General features: G+C 44.3%; 1 protein-coding gene across 1 annotated transcript in view; it reads right to left on the reverse strand.

Annotated features, from left to right (window-relative positions):
• Nucleotides 1-291: 291 nt before the first annotated feature.
• SDF2L1 (stromal cell derived factor 2 like 1) overlaps nt 292-18147 on the reverse strand; it is a 61667-nt gene continuing 43811 nt past the window's right edge. Inside the window, exon 3 of the mRNA XM_085633408.1 lies at nt 292-1492. Coding sequence (XP_085489534.1) covers nt 1208-1492 — 285 coding nt within the window. The 3' untranslated portion in view covers nt 292-1207. The remainder of the gene's footprint in view (nt 1493-18147) is intronic.

Raw genomic sequence — 18147 nt, forward strand, 5'->3', positions numbered from 1 at the left:
TCTGCTTTTCAATAAAAAATAATGTAAAATAAAAGATCATTGAAACTCGAGCTGATAACTTCGGACATGTTGCACGGGTCATTACCGATCCATGATGGGTTTTAGGATTAACTTTATTGGGGGCCCCTAAGGTTTTGTTACGCCACTGAGGTTAGGATCCAAGTCACTTGCTAGAGGTACAGTAAGTACGAAGCTGGAGTATAAACGAAAGAACGGTTAATCATGCCCATGGCTGAAATGAAGGACAAGGAACACAAGATGTGTTCTTTACACATGGAAATGAAAAGCCCATTCAAATCACACTTTTCTATTTAATGGACAGAAGAATCCAATATATACAAATGTTGCGTGGAATTCACAAACACAAGAACTTGGGACACTGTTGCTAAATTGTTAGGCAGAGATGTGGAAAAGTGCACTTGTTACCACTTATGCCTCACTTCAAGTGAAACGTAGCAGAAAATTAGAAATCAACCTGTCCTGCATATTTACATTATCAAACGGGAGGCGTGATGCAATTTGTGAATTGCCAGTACATAAAAACTCAACTGCCCTCATAAATTACAAGCAGGAGTGTTTGTCAAGTGGGCACAGGGCTTTCAGGCTCTTGCAGTCTTTCAAATGCCAACATACGCTACCTCAGATGAACACACATTTTCTCAATTTTTGAAGACTTTCCCAGGGCTCTTGTTATTTTGGATCATTTACTTGAGTAACAGCCGAAATCATATCACCAATCCCATTTTAGTCATACATGAAGCAAGCTAAAAAACGGGTTAAAAAGAACTCGTCCATTCGTTTTATTGCAGCCTGGACATTAGAAAACAGGTGCTTGGTTTTCAATTCACTCTTGGAATTCTCTGGGTAATCAGTTTCATAACTCCACCACCAACGACTGAACTATTTTTTGCAGCCTGGACATTAGAAAACAGGTGCTTGGTTTTCAATTCACTCTTGGAATTCTCTGGGTAATCAGTTTCATAACTCCACCACCAACGACTGAACTATTTTCACAAGAAAGTGTTTTTTAGCTAAAAAAGACCCCCACAAAATATATTTCAACTGAAGTATTTGCGTCTTCCTCTCCTGGCACATTTGACCGTGTGCTGCATGTCCTTGTATGAAGAAGTCCATTGAAAGACGGGTCAGTGAGAGCCATGAACATGGAACCGCAAAAAAGTATCTCGAATGCCGTATTGTGTTGTGCTCAGAGCTCGTCGTGTTTCCCAGCCCCAGGTTCAGTGCTTGGCTTGATGAAGACCCCTTCCATTACTTTCCAGTAGTTGTTTGCATTTGGTGTGGACATCCCATGGACCTCTCTCTGCCCCCTGATGGGGTGGCTGTATTGTTCCCCTGTAATGGTCAAGTACACGTCCGTCCCTATATGCTTGAAGCGCACAGCTTCTTCCCGTTCCCAGTAGGTGTCGCTGCACTGTACAGTCCAGGAGTCCAGGTCATCTCCTTCCCCGTTGTCACCAAAGGCGCTGACTTCCTGCAGACGCAAAAGAGCATCATTAATGTGGGCAATACACTTATGCACCAGATCATAAGCAAAGGAAACATGGTCTTCAACACATTGCCACAGACCCGATGATGTTTACTATTAAAACTACTTCCATATTTCATGGCAGCACCTTGAGGTTGTGCCTTTCACTGCAAGAAATAACTCCGAATGAAAAAGGTGAACCGTACGTGATCATGAAGTTCTCGTTGTCTCTCCAAGATCAAAGTAATCTGAGTTAGGATCTATAGTTTACAACTGTAAAGTTCATACACTGGGCTCTAGAAACTGTTCAAGGTGCAACGGACTTGATCCTTTGCCAGTTTATATAGTCCTCTGTGAGTCTTTACTACTTAGAGAAAAAAACCATCCTACACAATCTTAAAACATCACAGGCACAATACCTTTCCCTACATGTCTAAAGTCTGCACTAAGTGTTTAGAAAAATTATAACTGAATTAATCAGAAGTTGTACCTATAGTTGTAGCTAATAAGCACATCCAAAAGGTTTCACCCAATAAATTATAAATTAAAACTGCCCATCCATTTTAACACATATACATACATATATATATGTTACAATTAATTGTAGTCAAACAAATCCTCACAAGGTAATCATTATTATTATGTAATACTTAATTGCCTGCAAAACAACAGATAAAACTGTACTAAGACAGAGTACCCACATAAATACAGTTGAAGATATTCAGAGAACTATTAGTCACAATTGTCATCCGCTATATCAAAAATAAGCAATGCCGACTCTTGGAGGCCAGCCTCTTAAATTTAACCATTAAGATTCTATCACTTTTAGAGACCCCACATAAAATGACGACAGGAGCAGTATATACATGCTGGTTTTCCAATCTCCTCTATAAAGTTGTGCAGTTGGTCTTCACAGTTTTGAGCCATGCCTTGTCCTTTGATTTTTAACATCAGACAGGAAAGTGGTTCAAATCTAACGAATTCTATTTTTATTTTGGCTGCCAGATTGGAGTCAATAAACAATTGTCTCCACTGAGTATACAGTCCCATGTCCCATTCGGTTTTGATTCCAAATACTTAAGACAGATCAGTCACATAGAATCAGGAGTACACTCTGATCCACCCATCTAGAGGGCTTTGACATCTTGGACCCTTGGCAGCTAGGCTTCTGCTTGATTTAATAAAGAGCAATGCAGATAGAGATGACAGAGCAGGGGTTATATTGTTAAACCTTTCTACTGCATGTCAAACCAATCTTTAGAACAGGCGCACGGAAATGTTACTCTCTGGTTTTTGGCAACCTGGTTTGGCTTCTTGTTTAAGGGTTCGCTCACAGGTCCTGTTCTAGCCACCTTTTCACTCACATAACTACCAGGTACAGTGTGGAGTTTTACAAGGTCCCTAGCTCTTGTATGAGTGTAATAAAATCCATGCCCATCCATTAACTTATGCAAAAACAACAGTTGATGGACAGAATGCAGAACAATGTCATACATTCACCTCAGTACAGAGATCTGGACCTAAATCCATTGTTTTTTTGCTCACCATGCCATTCCAGGTTGAACCCAGCCATATGCAAATCAGTCTTGACCCTGTGCCTCATGGGAACAGTCAACCGAACTGCCAAGCCAGGTCCTCCCTGGACTGGAAACAAGCATCCTAGGACCGGTTTCAGGGTTTCACCCCTCTTCAGCCAGGATAGCTGGATTCCAGTGGCATGGAGAGCACGGGACCCACGTCTGGGCATACCCGTCCCACTCGGGGTGACAAATGCAAAAACAACAATTGATGGACAGAATGCAGAACAATGTCATACATTCACCCCAGTACAGAGATCTGGGCCTAAATCTATTGTTTGCATATGGCCAGGTCTAAACTGGGGTGGCATGGTGAGCAAAAGAATGATGGATTTAACCCAGATCTCTTGACTGGGGGAGAAGGTTTTGATTTGTTCTGCATTCCGTCCATCAATTGCGTGACTTTTGCTTTCTCGCCCTAAGTGCGCCGGGTATGCCTAGACGTAGGTCCCGGGCTCACTGTGCCACTGGATTCAAGCTATCCTGGCTGAAAAGGGGTGAAACCCCGATACCGGTCCTAGGATACTTGTGTCTGGTCTAGGGAGAACCTGGCTTGGCAGTTCGGGCTGGACTGTTCCCATGAGGCACAGGGTCAAGACTGATTTGCATATGGCCAGGTCTAAACTGGGGTGGCATCGTAAGCAAAAGAATGATGGATTTAACCCAGATCTCTTGAATGGGGGAGAATGTTTTGATTTGTTCTGCATCCCGTCCATCAATTGCGTGTCTTTTGCATCCATTAACTTAGCTCATCGGATTTTATAGTAGCTCTACTGTGTCGTAAAGGCAATGATAAACTGACAATTGTTTGTTTAGGTCAGAATGCTCCAGGCTTCCTAAACAATTTCAACAACTGCCTTTTGGGTATCCAAAGATGGATGAATAATGGTATCCTCAAATTGAATGAAATAAAATAGAAGTGAACTGCAACTCGTGGCAAGAAAGAAGATTGGTAGCAAAAATTCATATGGCCTTCACACCGGAGAGCTTCTCCTATTCAACACGAGGTTAAATTGTCAGGCACACTCATCGGTGAGAACATTTCTCTTGCAGCGCAGATTGACCGAGTGTCATCCTCATACTTTCACAGGCAGCAAGAGACTAAAAAGGCTCCCATTTCTGCTCAAAGATCTTCATTTTCAGGGTTGTTTCAGCCTGCATACTTTCATATATTAGACCACTGAAATAGTTTGCAAATATTTCTTTGTGCTGAAGCTGCCATTAACAAGTTGCAGCAAATTTAAATCACAGAATTTGATAATGTTTGATAATGAAAACGTTTGATATTTTATGATGAGAAAACAGCTTTATGGCTCTACAGCAAGCAAAGCACAGACTTTAAAGTCTAGTACATGATCCATAGGATTTACTGAGGTTCAGAAGCATCTAGCTGAAAAGATCGATTTGCAGATCTGTGGAACTAGAGGAGTGATTCACGGTCATTTGCTTACAGGAGATGATCCAACTAGAACAGACTCTTATACAATTAAGCAACACACTAACCCCATACAGAGCTATGTTAATTGGCAAATAGAAAGCATAACGCCGGGGGCTATTTTTTAACCAGTTGGTATATAAAGCCAACCACAATGAAAAATCTTATATCGACATGACTGCGACCATCTTTACCCATTTCTGCACTTCAGCAGATGGTGAATTACAGCTCACCCAGAGATATGTCATGCCAATAGTTTGCTCAAGGACACCCTCCTGTTAATATTGGTTAGAAAAGGTGCAGGGTAATCATCTGAAAAAAATCTTAGATAGCTGCTTTGAACAAGGAACCGTCTCTATACTCAAGAAAGCAGCACTTAAAACCTACCTCCTCTCCATTCCAGACACCACACCAGACACTTTTGACGCAGGTACGAGAGAGCCAGCAGGGATACAACACAGGGTACAGTGAGACCACTATGCTACGGGACCAACATAGAAGTGGTGCACCGCTGGAATTTAGCAAGCGTAAACAGGGGGGATGTAGGGTGCTGTTGGACCATCCCCACAGATAGACCCGCAAGGATAGTACGCGTCTATACTAATCAGCACATGAGTTGACCTTTATATAAGACAATCAGGAAATGTTTCATAAGCAAGGTTGTCGCCAATGCTTTATACTTTCTTTTCTCACAAGTGCTCCTTTCCCGTATGATGAAAACGTTATGTAACTATGCTAACATGCTATGAAAGTAAGATGTAATGCACAGACTTTCATGTAACTTCTATGTATATTATCTCATCATATGATACATCAGGTATGATTTACGATGTACTGACTGTACGAAAATATTGAGAAATAGATTATTTTTTCAAAAAAAGGAAAGCAGTACTTGCACTGCTTAAAAAACACTTTTCTGGATGTTACACATTCCGGTCAATTTCAGGCTAGTTTCACAACTGTTTCCGGGGAACGTAATGATCATTCTATACCCTTTGCAAGAAACAACATCCCAGGACAAGCAACGAGTTGATATTTATCTCAGTTCTTGGTTGCATTCAAAGACTGTCCATCCGTGGCACTGCATGAGCCCTGATCCACTGAAGCGGTTAGTGACAGTCAACAGGACTGACAACATTCCTTGTTAAATCTTCTGGAACGGACAATTGTTGAGAAGGTGATCTCAACAATAGGGACTCAGCTTCTCCGGTAGTAGCAGTTACATTTGAAACATGTATGCTGGAACTTTCTGCGTTGAAGAATCAAAACATTAAATCCCCTCTAAGAGGGACTTGTTGAAGGTTCACAAACTCCCCAAACCAGGTATGCAGCTTTCTGGCCAGATTCAATACGCAAGTGCCCTGGCCTACACATCCAGAGGTGCACCCTTTGATTCTATATTGAAGTCGAACTCAATGGAGTCATAGTCCAGCAACTTTTTTTTTTTTTTTTTTTTTTTTTTTTTTAGGTACATCCGCCACGGAAAGAGGCTTTTTAAAAATGTTTTACCCTAACACCTGCTTTAAAGATATGACCAAATCACCACAGCTCTACGCTCATTGACCTGACTTACTCTCGAATAGAGGATCCACTTGTAGGCGCGGAGAATCAGACACAAATCCTATTGTGAAACAAGTGGCTCATTTCAAAACATCAAGTTTCTCTTTCTCCACCACATTTCAAGCCACCCACATTCAATCAGCTGCTAAACATCTCTTGGTGATCGCTGGTTCTCAATGGAAGAGACTCCTTTTTTAGCAGGTAAAATATGGATCTATCACCTATATGATCCAGGTATCAAAGACCATCACAGACTCAGTAAAGTTATGATGACGTGGCTGTGCCCACTCTAAAGGTCCTTCAACACACTACTTACTCTACCTGAACGTTCAGTCACATTAGCTTCTATGCCTCCTGGGTGAATGATGCCATAAATAGGTCAATAAAATAATCAAATATCTGCAAAGCTCTTGTTTATACTTTCACAGATTCAGGATTGCCATCATATCTTAATTTTTTAGGTTGCGCCGGGGCAGCCCTTGCGCTGTCTGGAAGATCTGTTGTATGTACTTTGTGGGATGTGGAGATCAGCCCTAGGACTGGTCTGCTTCAGTCTTTACTTAGGGACTTTTTTTCTGTTGAACTGCCTCTATTTAACTGTCTTGATAGAAAACGAGCAGTAGAGGTCAGTAAAATACCAGAATTGCTTTCTGCTTGTTGAACTTCCTATAATTGACTGCCTTGATAGAAAACGACCAGTAGGACACCAGAACTGCTTTCTACTTAGGGACTTTCTTGTTCTATTTTGCTTGCAACTGCCTCTATTTAACTTTCTTGATAGAAAACGACCAGCAGAAGTCAGTAAAATACCAGAATCACTTTAGCATTCCCTAGATTCGAGGCCATAGAAACTTGTATTTAACGAGCACCCGTAGACAATAATATTTTTTTCAAATCTTGTATTTTCAGTGATCTGATCACCGAAGAGGCGTAATTTTAAATTAAAAATAGAGCTTTGGACAAAACAATTTCCCACTGATAGGCAGTATTTCTCACCATGTGTTCCCATACCTGGAGTGTTCCGCAGTTTGGTGCTTACTTTCCCTCCATGTTAAAGAACAGTAGGTGTTTCAGCACCCAAGCTAATGTGTTGTATAGCTAAATACATATAAGGTCCCAAAGGCGAAACCTATTGCAATGCAAATGCTTGTATCAATTGGAGCCAATCACTGATAGGTCTATACTCAGATTCTGGGTTGCTTTTTTGTAGTCTCGAAATTAAAACAAAGTAAGACATAGGTTTTAAACAATGAAATGATTAATTTTATTCTCTGAAACCGCTACTTTTGTTCATATGAAGTTATATTTTAAAAACCTCACTTAAAAAAAAAAATAAAAAAAAAGAAGAAGTTTTGTTTAGATTTTTGGACACTATACCGGAAATGGATAAGAAATTGCAGATTATGTAATCTTGGTTATATTTAGTCAAGTAATACCTGTTGAAAAGTGGGTGCTTCATCTAGTTTCTTATAAATTAAAAGACGCCTATTTTGGAATTTCAGTAGTGTTTTATAATGTACAAGACGCTTACTTGAGCGAGCAACTGATAACCATACTTCAAAGTCAATCTCTGTTCAGACAACTTCTGGATCTCTTCTGCACTAGACAATCATACTTGCTCGTGTTAACCCTTTTGGTACTTGCATCAAGCCAATGGCCGACCAAGCACTACCTCCCTGGTTCGGCACACGTCTAATGGCCGACACCAGTTACGGCCCTCCTCTATTCCTCCGCTGCAAAGCACCAGAGTTTTCTTAATTGTTTTTTACTGGGGGAGACGTGGAAGGCTTTTCGCATCCCTCCCCATCATCTGTGACGTCAGCGCGCCGCAAGGTCGACTCTGTTGGTAATGGGCCTGCCCCTCACTGGGGGGCTTATTTTTTAAAAACAATTTGTGTGGTTTCCCTGGGGGGGGAAGAGGGTGATCGCCCTCCGAAATAAAAATAAAAAAATAGAAAAAAGGTAAAAATAAAAATGGCGGCAAAATTGAGCGGGAATCGGTCCTCCTGCTCAGTGGACGACCACCGGTGGGAGCAATTTTTTTTTTTTTTTTTTTTAATAGACAGGTGCTTTCAGTGGGGGCCACGATCGGCCCCCAGGGAAGTCATAACTATAAAAAAAATAGAGAGAAAGAGACCTTAAAAAAAATATATATATATATATATATATATTATATATATATATATATACATACATACACATACATACATATACACACACACCTAGATGTTGCTTATTTATATTATGCATCTAGCAAGCACTGACAAAGCCAATAGTGCTGGCTTGTAGGGGTAATGTTGCTTGTTGTATTATACCTGAATGGCATGACAGAAGTCGCAAAATACCAGTCGGGCAGAACCCTAAGCTAAGCACAGATTTTCAGCTTACGTGTTTTAAAGGCACACCCTTAATTACATCAGCCACACCTCTTACCTTCTCCCCCCAGCTGTTTTCATCCCACACAAGGCCCTGACACAGATCACCGTGCCGGCACAAATGTCCTACCATCCAGCGTTCCCCTTGTTCTCCCGAGTAAAATTATACCTCACTTGTGTGGGTGGGCCAAGCGCCTGTGATTGTTAAAGGCCAAATACATAGGTATTAACGGTATAGCAGAGCGAATACTAAGCGCTAAATTGTTTTAAGAATACGTTTTTCGCCGATTCTGCATTGGACAGCCACACAAGTGAGGTATCACTTTACTCGGGAGAACAAGGGGAACGCTGGGTGGTAGGACATTTGTGCCGGCACGGTGATCCCACACAAAAATGTGAGGAAGAAGTAATTTTTTCAGCTAAATTTGAGGTTTACAGGGGATTCTGGGTAGGGAAACGTTGGGGGATCCAAGAAAGCCTTACCTACATGGACTCCCCAGGGTGTCTAGTTGTCAGAAATGTGTGGGCTTGGTAGGTTTCCCTAGATGGCCGTGAGCCTGGGGCCAAAAACCCAGGTGAACCCCCCCGCAAAACTAGGTCATTTTGCGATAGGCAATTTTGATGTCTCCTCAATAGGTTTTGGGCCCTTGCCTGTTGCGGGTACTTGTGCCACCCACACATGAGGCCATTTTTTATCAGGAGACCTGAGGGAATGCTGGGTGGTAGGAAATTTGTGTCAGCCCGTGAGCCCACAACTTTCCCACACAGAAATTTGATAAAAAAGTGATTTTTTTTTTCAGCTGAGGTTGGCAGGGGGTTCTGGGTAGGAAAACGCGTGGGGGTCCACGCAAGCCATACCGCACTGGACTCCCCCAGGTGTCTAGTTTTTCAGAAATGTGTGGGTTTGGTAGGTTTCCCTAAGTGCCGGCAGAGCAAGGGTTCAAAGTCCACAGCTAGGCACTTTGCAAAACAAGGGTCAGTTTTCACAGTAAAAATGCAGTGTCCACGTTGCTTTTTGGGCAATTTTCCGTTCGCAGGCACTAGGCCACACAAGTGAGGTACCATTTTTATAGGAAGACTTGGGGGAATGCGGGGTGGGTACAATTTTGTGAATCCACGCAGATTCCAGAACTTTCCATCACAGAAATGTGAGGAAAATTAGTTTTCTTTTTTCTTTTACAAATTCAGGTTTGCAAGGTATTCTGGACAACAGAACCTAGTGAGAGCCAGACAAGTCACCCCCCTGCTGGATTCAGCTTGGGTGTCTAGTTTTCAAAAAGGTATAGGTTTGCTAAGTTTTCATAGGTGCCGGTAGAGCTAGGGTTCAAAATCTACAGCTAGGCACTTTGCCAAAAATGTGTCCGTTTTGACTGTAAAAATGTGGTGTCTCCACGTTGCATTTTAGGCTGTTTGCTGCCACGGGCACTAGGCCTACCCACACAAGTGAGGTACTGTTTTTATCGGAAGTCTTGGGGTGGGAGGCAAATGTGTTTTTGTTTGTTGTTTCTTTTTACAAAGTTTGAGGTTTACAAGGGATTCTTGGTAACAGAACCTAGTGAAAGCCACCCAAGTCACCTCCTGCTGGATTCCCCTGGGTGTCTAGTTTTCAAAAATGTACAAGTTTGCTAGGTTTCCCTAGGTGCCAGCTGAGCTATGGTCTAAAAACCACAGCTAGGCACACTGCAAAAAATAGGTGAGTTTTCACTGTAAACAAATTATGTGCCCACGTTGCGTTTTGGGCCGTGTCTTGTCGCGGGCACTATGCCTACCAACACATGTGAGGTACCAATTTACTGGGAGACTTCGGGAATTTATCCCTTCCAAATTCAAGACAGTGTGTAAAAAAATATATTTTCCAAAATGCCCTCTAATCCACATGCTGGTATAGGTATCCGGAGTTGTGTAAATCACCACTGCTTCTAAACTCCATATGTTGTTCCCATTTCGGAAATGCATAGTTTTCCTTGATACGTATTTTTCACTCTTTATATTTTACCAAGTGAATTGCTGTATACCCGGTACACAATGAAAAACCATAGCAAGGCGCAGCTCAGTTATTGACTCTGGGCACTTTGGATTCTTGGTGAACCTACAAGTCCTATATACCCCTGCAACTATAACGCTCCAGTGGACATAACAGTATATTGCTTGTAAAATCTGTCATACTTAGAAGAAGTTACACGTGAAAATGCTGACACAAATAGCAGTTTCTTTTTCAACTCATTTTCAATATGTTTTCATTTGAACTGTTACACTCTATAGGAAAACCTTGAAGGATCTACACAAATGAGCCCTTGCTGAATTCAGAATTTGGTCTACTTTTCAGAAATGTATAGCTTTCTGGGATCCATTATTGGTTTTACATCACTTTCTAGCACCAACTGAAATGAGTTTGAAAGTACAACAAAATAGAAAAAAATAGGCCATGTCCCACTAAAATGCCAAAACTGTGTAGAAAATTTGGTTTTCTATCAAAGGTCTGCCTGTTCCTGAGAGCAGGGAAAATGGCGATTTTATCACTTCAAACGTTTTATTGATACCATTTGCAGTGGAAAAAACAACACTTTCTTCTTCAGCACTTTTTTCCAATTTTTAACCAAAAACCCTATATTTAGGTGTATTTTGCCTAATTTCCGAGTCCCCTCCTGGAGAATCCAAAAACCCTGGGTACCTTTAGAATCCTCAGGATGTTGAAAGAAAAGGACGCAAATTTGACATGGATCTCTTATGTGGACAAAACGTTACAGCGGCCTAAGCGCAAACTACCCCAAATAGCCAAAAAAGAGCTCAGCACTGGGGGGCCTATGGCAGCAGATAAGGCATTAGACAAGCATGAACAAAAACTACTATGAAAAACTAGACGGTGAAAGAAAGCATTCATAATCAGAAAAAAAAACCCTATCAGCTGATCTTCACAGAAAGTTATCTCTGAATTGCACCAAGGATGCAACTGCCAGAATGAATTGAGCCATAAAATGCACATCCAGACCTAGGACATTTCCACCCTGGTGATTAAGGGATTATCCAATAATTGGCAAATATATACTTTGTGTTTCATTAACAAAATCTACATTTACTTTCTGAAGTACTACAAGCAACTGCAAAGGCATTGCAAAGCAGTCGAGGATGTCCAGTGGAACAGTATCGACACTGGCATAAGTGTAACGCATCATTTTCTCATTAAGATCATATTGGATCAGAGTAATACGTTTCAATTGAACCTTGCGGTGGCTGTGATAACACCAATTGTTTTTGTCGGCAAGAATCTTCTCCAGTATCGTTGTACACTGTTGAGAGATTTTAGCAGGGTGAAACCGCAGAGGTCATGTTGGTTTTAAATGGTGCAAGGTATTTTTTCAGTGTATATGTAACCTCTTACAAACAGATGTATGGATGAAGCTTAAAACGTTTTCACAACACTTTGTGCTGGGGTTGTAGGCTTGATAGCTACCCTCAGATCTCTTAATAGCCTGGCTACATATTCTGAAAGAGCTACCATTTTGAGATCTAGATCGGGTGCTCCTATGGAAATTACATGGTAGACATCAAGGATTTATTCTTCATACGGTTTGATCTTTAGTGAGGCATATGAATTTCATGATAAGCTGTAGTTGCTGCTGTAAATTTCATTTGGGGCAAAAGGATAAAGCAGAATCAAAGATCAACCACAAGTTTTTGGTAGTTTGTATGGGGGGGTGTGAACACCTAGGATGGTGGGCAAGCAAATGGGTATGTGGTACACATCTGCAAGTACATGAACAGCATGACCAAATGTCGGTAAGCCAACATTTAGGTAATTGATACTTAGCAGGTCACCACAACAATGTGAGGCAGGGTCGAAGTTCAACAGAACAGGAGCTAATGCACCAAACCTCCCACTTAGTTTATTTATAGCGCGAACATGACCAGAGCGGGTATCAGAGCGCTCTACAGGTGATACATAGTAACGTGATGAAAAGAGGAACAAACTGTGAAAACAGAACTTGTGGAAAGTAACCTCAATACATAAATTCAACAAGGCAAATACTATACATATGGGAGGAACAGGAGCCATGATAATTCAATTAGGGTAGCAATTTGTTCATAAGAAATGATGTAACTTTTTTTTGTTTTTTTAATGATGCAATAGAAGGAATCAGTCCAATTTTAGGTGGGAGTCCCAAACTTTCAGGGCAATACCCAAGAAGTCTCAGCTGCAAGGTTTCTTTGTATGGAATATCTGTGGTTTTAGCAGCAGGGGGCGGATACTTCTAGAGCATCTGTCTCCGCCACATTATTCTAATTTATGTGACAAGTATTTTGGCATGTTGTAGTGTATGGCTTTGTGAGTCATGCAAGCAAGCTTGAGTTGTATTCTTGCCTCATAAGGTAGCCAGTTCAGGGATTTTAGATCCGGGAAGATGTGCTTGTTTCTTTTAGTTCCATGGAAGAGTCTAGCAGCAGCATTAAGCGAGGGACTTAGAAGCGCCAACGTGGATCTAGGAAGTCCACCAAGAGTTGCGCTTCCATAATCCTACCTTGGAATGACTAAGGCTTGCTCCACTGATTTGAAGCCATCATGATGGAAGAAATGTTTTAATTTCCTTAGAATGTTCATTTGGCCGTTTGCTCCTTTGGTGGCAGCACTGATGTGTGCCTGCCTGCAAAGAATCAGACTACCATCTTTCCTCTGCGAACCCACGGAAATCAACTGAGAAGTGCCCCAAGGATCATCACTCAGCCCCACGCTCTTAAACATCTACATTGCTCGCCGCCATCGTCAGACAGCATGGACAAGCATAGTATCCTACGCCAACGACACCCAGCTCATCTTCTCCCTCACCAAGGACACAATCACCACCAGACTCAACTTCCAGGAAGGAATGAAGGACATTGCATCCTGCCTGAAGCTCAACTCTGAGAAAACAGAAGTCCTCGTCATCTGACCCACCCCCTCGGCATGGGATAACACCTGGTGGCCTACCGCCCTCTACAGTACCCCACACCCACAAACCACGCCTGAAACCTCGGCATCATACTCGAATCCTCCCTCTCCATGACACGACAGGTCAACGCCTTTGCCCCCTGCTGTTTCAACACCCTCCGAATCCTCCGAAAGACCTTCAAATGGATCCCACCCAAATCAAGGAAGGCAGTCACCCACGTACTCATAACCAGCATACTGGACTACGGAAACACCCTCTACGTCGGGATCAACAAGTCTCTGCTCCGTAAGCTGCAGACCATACAGAACACCACAGCCAGACTCGTCCTCGGCATTCCTCAGCACGAATGCACCACCCAACACCTACAGAACCTCCACAGGCTCCCCGTTGAGAAGAGTCACTTTCAAGATACTCACCCACGCCTACAAATGCCTCCACAACACCGGACCCCAATACTTCAACGAGAGAATCTCCTTCCATGTACCCAAGATAAACCTCTGATCTGCCGACCTCGCCCACGCAGAAACCCCGCACATTTCCAGAGCCAGAACAGGTGTAAGAACCTTCTCCTACAATCGCAGCCAAGACCTGGAACGAGCTCCCGCTCAACATCAGATGCGCCCCATCCCTGAACATCTTGAGTACATCTTCAGGAAGACGCTCAAGACCTGGCTTTTCGGCTGAAATGGAGCAACTTACCCCCATCCCCCCCACGTCTTGAGACCCTCACAGGTGAGTAGCACACTTACAATTCCCCTGATTGACTGATTTTTCAATTCCTTGTCTAATGTTATCCCTAGAGATTTAGTAGAATCAATAATGTGAGGAGAGCAGTTGAGGGCCGTTATATGCTTTATCAACAAATCAATCTTCGGTTTGTGGTTGGGTGGGACGATGAGGAGGAATTCTGTTTTGATAACATTTAGTTTGAGATGGTTATGCGTTAGCTAGTTCTGAGTATTTTGTAGAGTTGCGTTGAGGGACCTGATGTCATCTGGGGAGGAGATTTTCAATACAGTTGGGTGTCGTCTGCGTACCAGTGATATAGAATGTTGGAGGCTTTCAAGGATTCTGCTAGAGGCTCCATGAAGAGGTGAAGACAGTAGGTGAAAGAGGACCCTTGTGGAAACCTTAGGATGACCGATGTTACGACGGAAAGGGATTGATTAACCTTAACTCTTTAGGATCTGTTGGGGGAGGGGGGGGGGGGGAAGGAAGTGAACCAGTTTAGTATGATTCCTGACAGCACCATCCTATGCTCAAGTAAATCTAGTAAACTGTTGTGTTTATCAGTATCAACCGCAGAATATAGATCAAGAAGGATGAGAAGGCACACTTCATTTTTATCCAGCATTTTTAGAGCATCGTCAACTATGTGCATGAGAGCTGACTCGTCGGTGTGGCCTTGGCGGGCGCCAGATTGGAATTGGTCTAGAAGTTGGAATTGATCTACATGTTTGCAAAGTTAGACCCGAGCACATTTCTCTAGGTGATTCGCCAGGGTGGGAATGTTGGAGATGGGCCTGAAATTGTTATGGTCCAGGCCATCTGCATTAGGAAACAAATCGATGATGGAAATGATCCTATTATGGTTAACACAGCAGCCAAGAAACGGGATGGTCAGGATTAAAAAGCCATTTGATGGGTCAAGATAACGTACAGTGACGCACAAGTTACTTACCTTCGGTAACGATATATCTGTAAGAAACAATAGTAGTGATAGATTCCTTACCTTAGAATTACCCCCAGGCGTCAGACTGGATCCGGAAAGTTTTCGTAAACAGTACCCCTGCGCGTTGGTGTTGTGCGGCTCCGCGTGCATCGTTGGCGCCGGGATGACGTCGCTGGAGCTACTTAGATGCGCCCACGCGTGCTGACGTCAGTTCTGTACATGAGCCATGCAAGAAACTGACCACTGGTGCCATGAAACTAGGGCCCTGAAAGGGATGACCTTAACCCTAGAAATCAGTTCGCAGAACAGGGAGGATGGGTGGGGCGGTAAGGAACCCATCACTACTAATGTTTCTTACAGATATATCGTTACCGAAGGTAAGTAACTTGTGCAGCTGAAAGAAAACAGATAGTGATAGAAGCCTTACCTTAGAATAGATACCCCAGCAATACCAACCCCGGTGGTGGGTCTGCGAACTAAGATCACACCAGAAAGTCCTAGAGAACAGAAAGGCCAAAGAGGCCGTCTCGCCGAACTTGGCTGTCCAGGCAGTAGTGTTTGGTAAACGTGTGCAGCTAGGCCCACGTAGCTGCCTGACAGATGTCATGCAAGGGAACACCCTGTCCCAAAGCAGTAGTGGCTGCCGTCGCCCTGGTAGAATGGGCGCTCAGCCCCACCGGATGGCTCTTTTTAGCCAAACAATAACAAGCCTTTATGCACAGAACGACCCACCGAGAGATGGTCCACTTCTGCACGGGCCGACCTTTCTTGGCGCCCACGTAGCCAACAAAGAGCTGGTCATCCACCTGGAACTGTTGAGTGCGGTTCAGACAGAATGAGACCGCGCGTTGTGGGTCCAGACGGTGGAGCCTCTCTTCCTCTTTCGAGGGATGCGGAGGCGGAAAGAAGGTAGGCAAAGTGATGGTCTGCCCGATGTGTAAGGCAGTGACAACCTTCGGCAGAAAAGATGGACGGGTACTTAGAACTGGGGTGGCAGAGTGGGCTAAAGAACGGTGATGGATTAAACCCAGATCAGTTGACTGGGGGTGAGTGCTTGCAATGTTCAACACTCCGTCCATCATTCCCTTTGGTTTTCCCGGGTACTTAGAACCACTTTGTCCGGTTGAACAGAGAAAAGAAGGTTTAGAAGAAAGAGCCTGGAACTCACTCACTCTTCTGGCAGAGGTGATGGCCACCAGGAAAGCGGTCTTTAAAGCGAGAAGACGAAGAGGACAGTTGTTAAGTGGCTCAAAGGGAGCCCACATCAGATATGTCAGAACCAGGTTCAAGTCCCACTGAGGCATTATGAAGGGAAGAGGAGGGAAAAGAGGAGTAATGCCTTTTAAGAATCTATTTACAACAGGGGACTTGAAAAGGGAAGGCTGATCTGGAAGCCGTAAAAAGGCTGAAATGGCCGAGAGATAGCCCTTGATAGTGCCCAGAGCAGAGCCCTGCTGGGCCAAAGAAAGAAGGAATAGAAGGACCTCTGAAAGAGGGGCAGAAAGGGGATCCACGGCCTTTGCTGTGCACGATGTCACAAACTTATTCTACCGACTTATTCCACCGACAGGCATATACCGTCTTAGTGGAGGGACGCCTGCCTGCCAAGCTTACATCACAAACTTCAGAGGCAGGTCAGAAGAAGTCACCTGCCGCCGCTCAATCTCCACGCAAGGAGGTGGAGGCTGGACAGGTTCGGGTGGAAGACCGTGCCCTGTTGTTGCGACAGAAGATCCTCCCGAGGAGGCAGTCGTATCAGGGGATCGATAGCCATGCTGGATACCATACTCTTCGAGCCCAGTCCGGAGCCACAAGAAAGACTTGGGCCCAGTCGCGCTTGATCTTCTTCAGCTCTCTGGGTAGAAATGGTATAGGCGGAAAGGCGTATAGTAGACCGCAACTCCACTCGCATCGAAAAGAGTCACCTAGGGAGTGCCGCCTTGGAAATTCCAACGCGCAGAACTGATGACATTGCGTATTCTCTTCGGTGGCGAATACATCTAACCAAGGCTCTCCCCACTGCTGAAAGAGACCTTGCGCCACGTCAGAGTGCAGACGCCATTCGTGATCCTTCATGCACTGGCGGCTGAGTTCATCCGCTCTGGCGTTCAGAAAACCTGCCAGGTGTTGAACCACCTGGAAAATGCCCTGATGTTCCAGCCATGTCCAGAGACGCAGAGCCTCCTGACATAGGGTCCACGACCCCACCGCGCCAGGTTTGTTGCAGTACAACATGGCGGTGGTGTTGTCCGTGAACACCTGCACTACTCTCCCCTTGACAGAAGGAAGGAATGCTTTCAGTGCAAGTCGGATCGCCTGAAGCTCCAGAAGGTGGATATGAAGTCGGGACTCCGCCGGAGACCATAGTCCTCTGATCTCTGCCTCCCCCATGTGGCCACTCCATCCCAGAAGGGACGCGTCCGTCACCACTGTGTGTTCCGGGTGGGGAAGGGAGAGTCACCACTGCAATTGTTGTGCACTGCCCTCCGAGATCTGGACGTGATCGGACAGGTTGCCCTGATGCTGTGCCCACTGGAACTTCAGGTCCCACTGCAGAGCCCGCATATGCCAACTGGCATGATCCACCAACAGGATGCAGGAGGCCATCAGGCCCAGTAGCCGGAGGGTCACCCTGACCGGAACCCGGGATAAAGGCTGAAAGATCGGAATCATAGCCTGAATATCCCGGGCTCGCTGCTCGGGAGGATAAACCCAAAACTGTGCCGAATCCAGAACCGCTCTGATGAAGAGGAGCTTCTGAGAGGGAATCAGGTGCGACTTCGGCATGTTGACGGAGAATACCAGCAAATGCAGGAGGTCGGCTGTAGTCTGGAGGTGGGAGACAACTGCCTGGGGCGAGCCCGCCTTCAACAACCAGTCGTCGAGATAGGAGAAGACTGGGACCCCTTGATTTGCGCAGATGAGCTGCGACCACCGCCATCACTTTCGTGAACACCCAAGGGGCGCTGGTAAGGCCAAAAGGGAGCACGGTGAACTGAAAATGCTCTTGGCCTACCGTGAACCGCAGGTAACGCCGGTGGGCCGGCAGGACGGAATGTGGAATTATGTGTCCTGCAAGTCCAACGCTACCATCCAATCTTGCGGGTCTAGGGCAGA

This window comes from Triturus cristatus, chromosome 11 (genome assembly GCF_964204655.1).
Source record: "Triturus cristatus chromosome 11, aTriCri1.1, whole genome shotgun sequence".
NCBI lineage: Eukaryota > Metazoa > Chordata > Amphibia > Caudata > Salamandridae > Triturus > Triturus cristatus.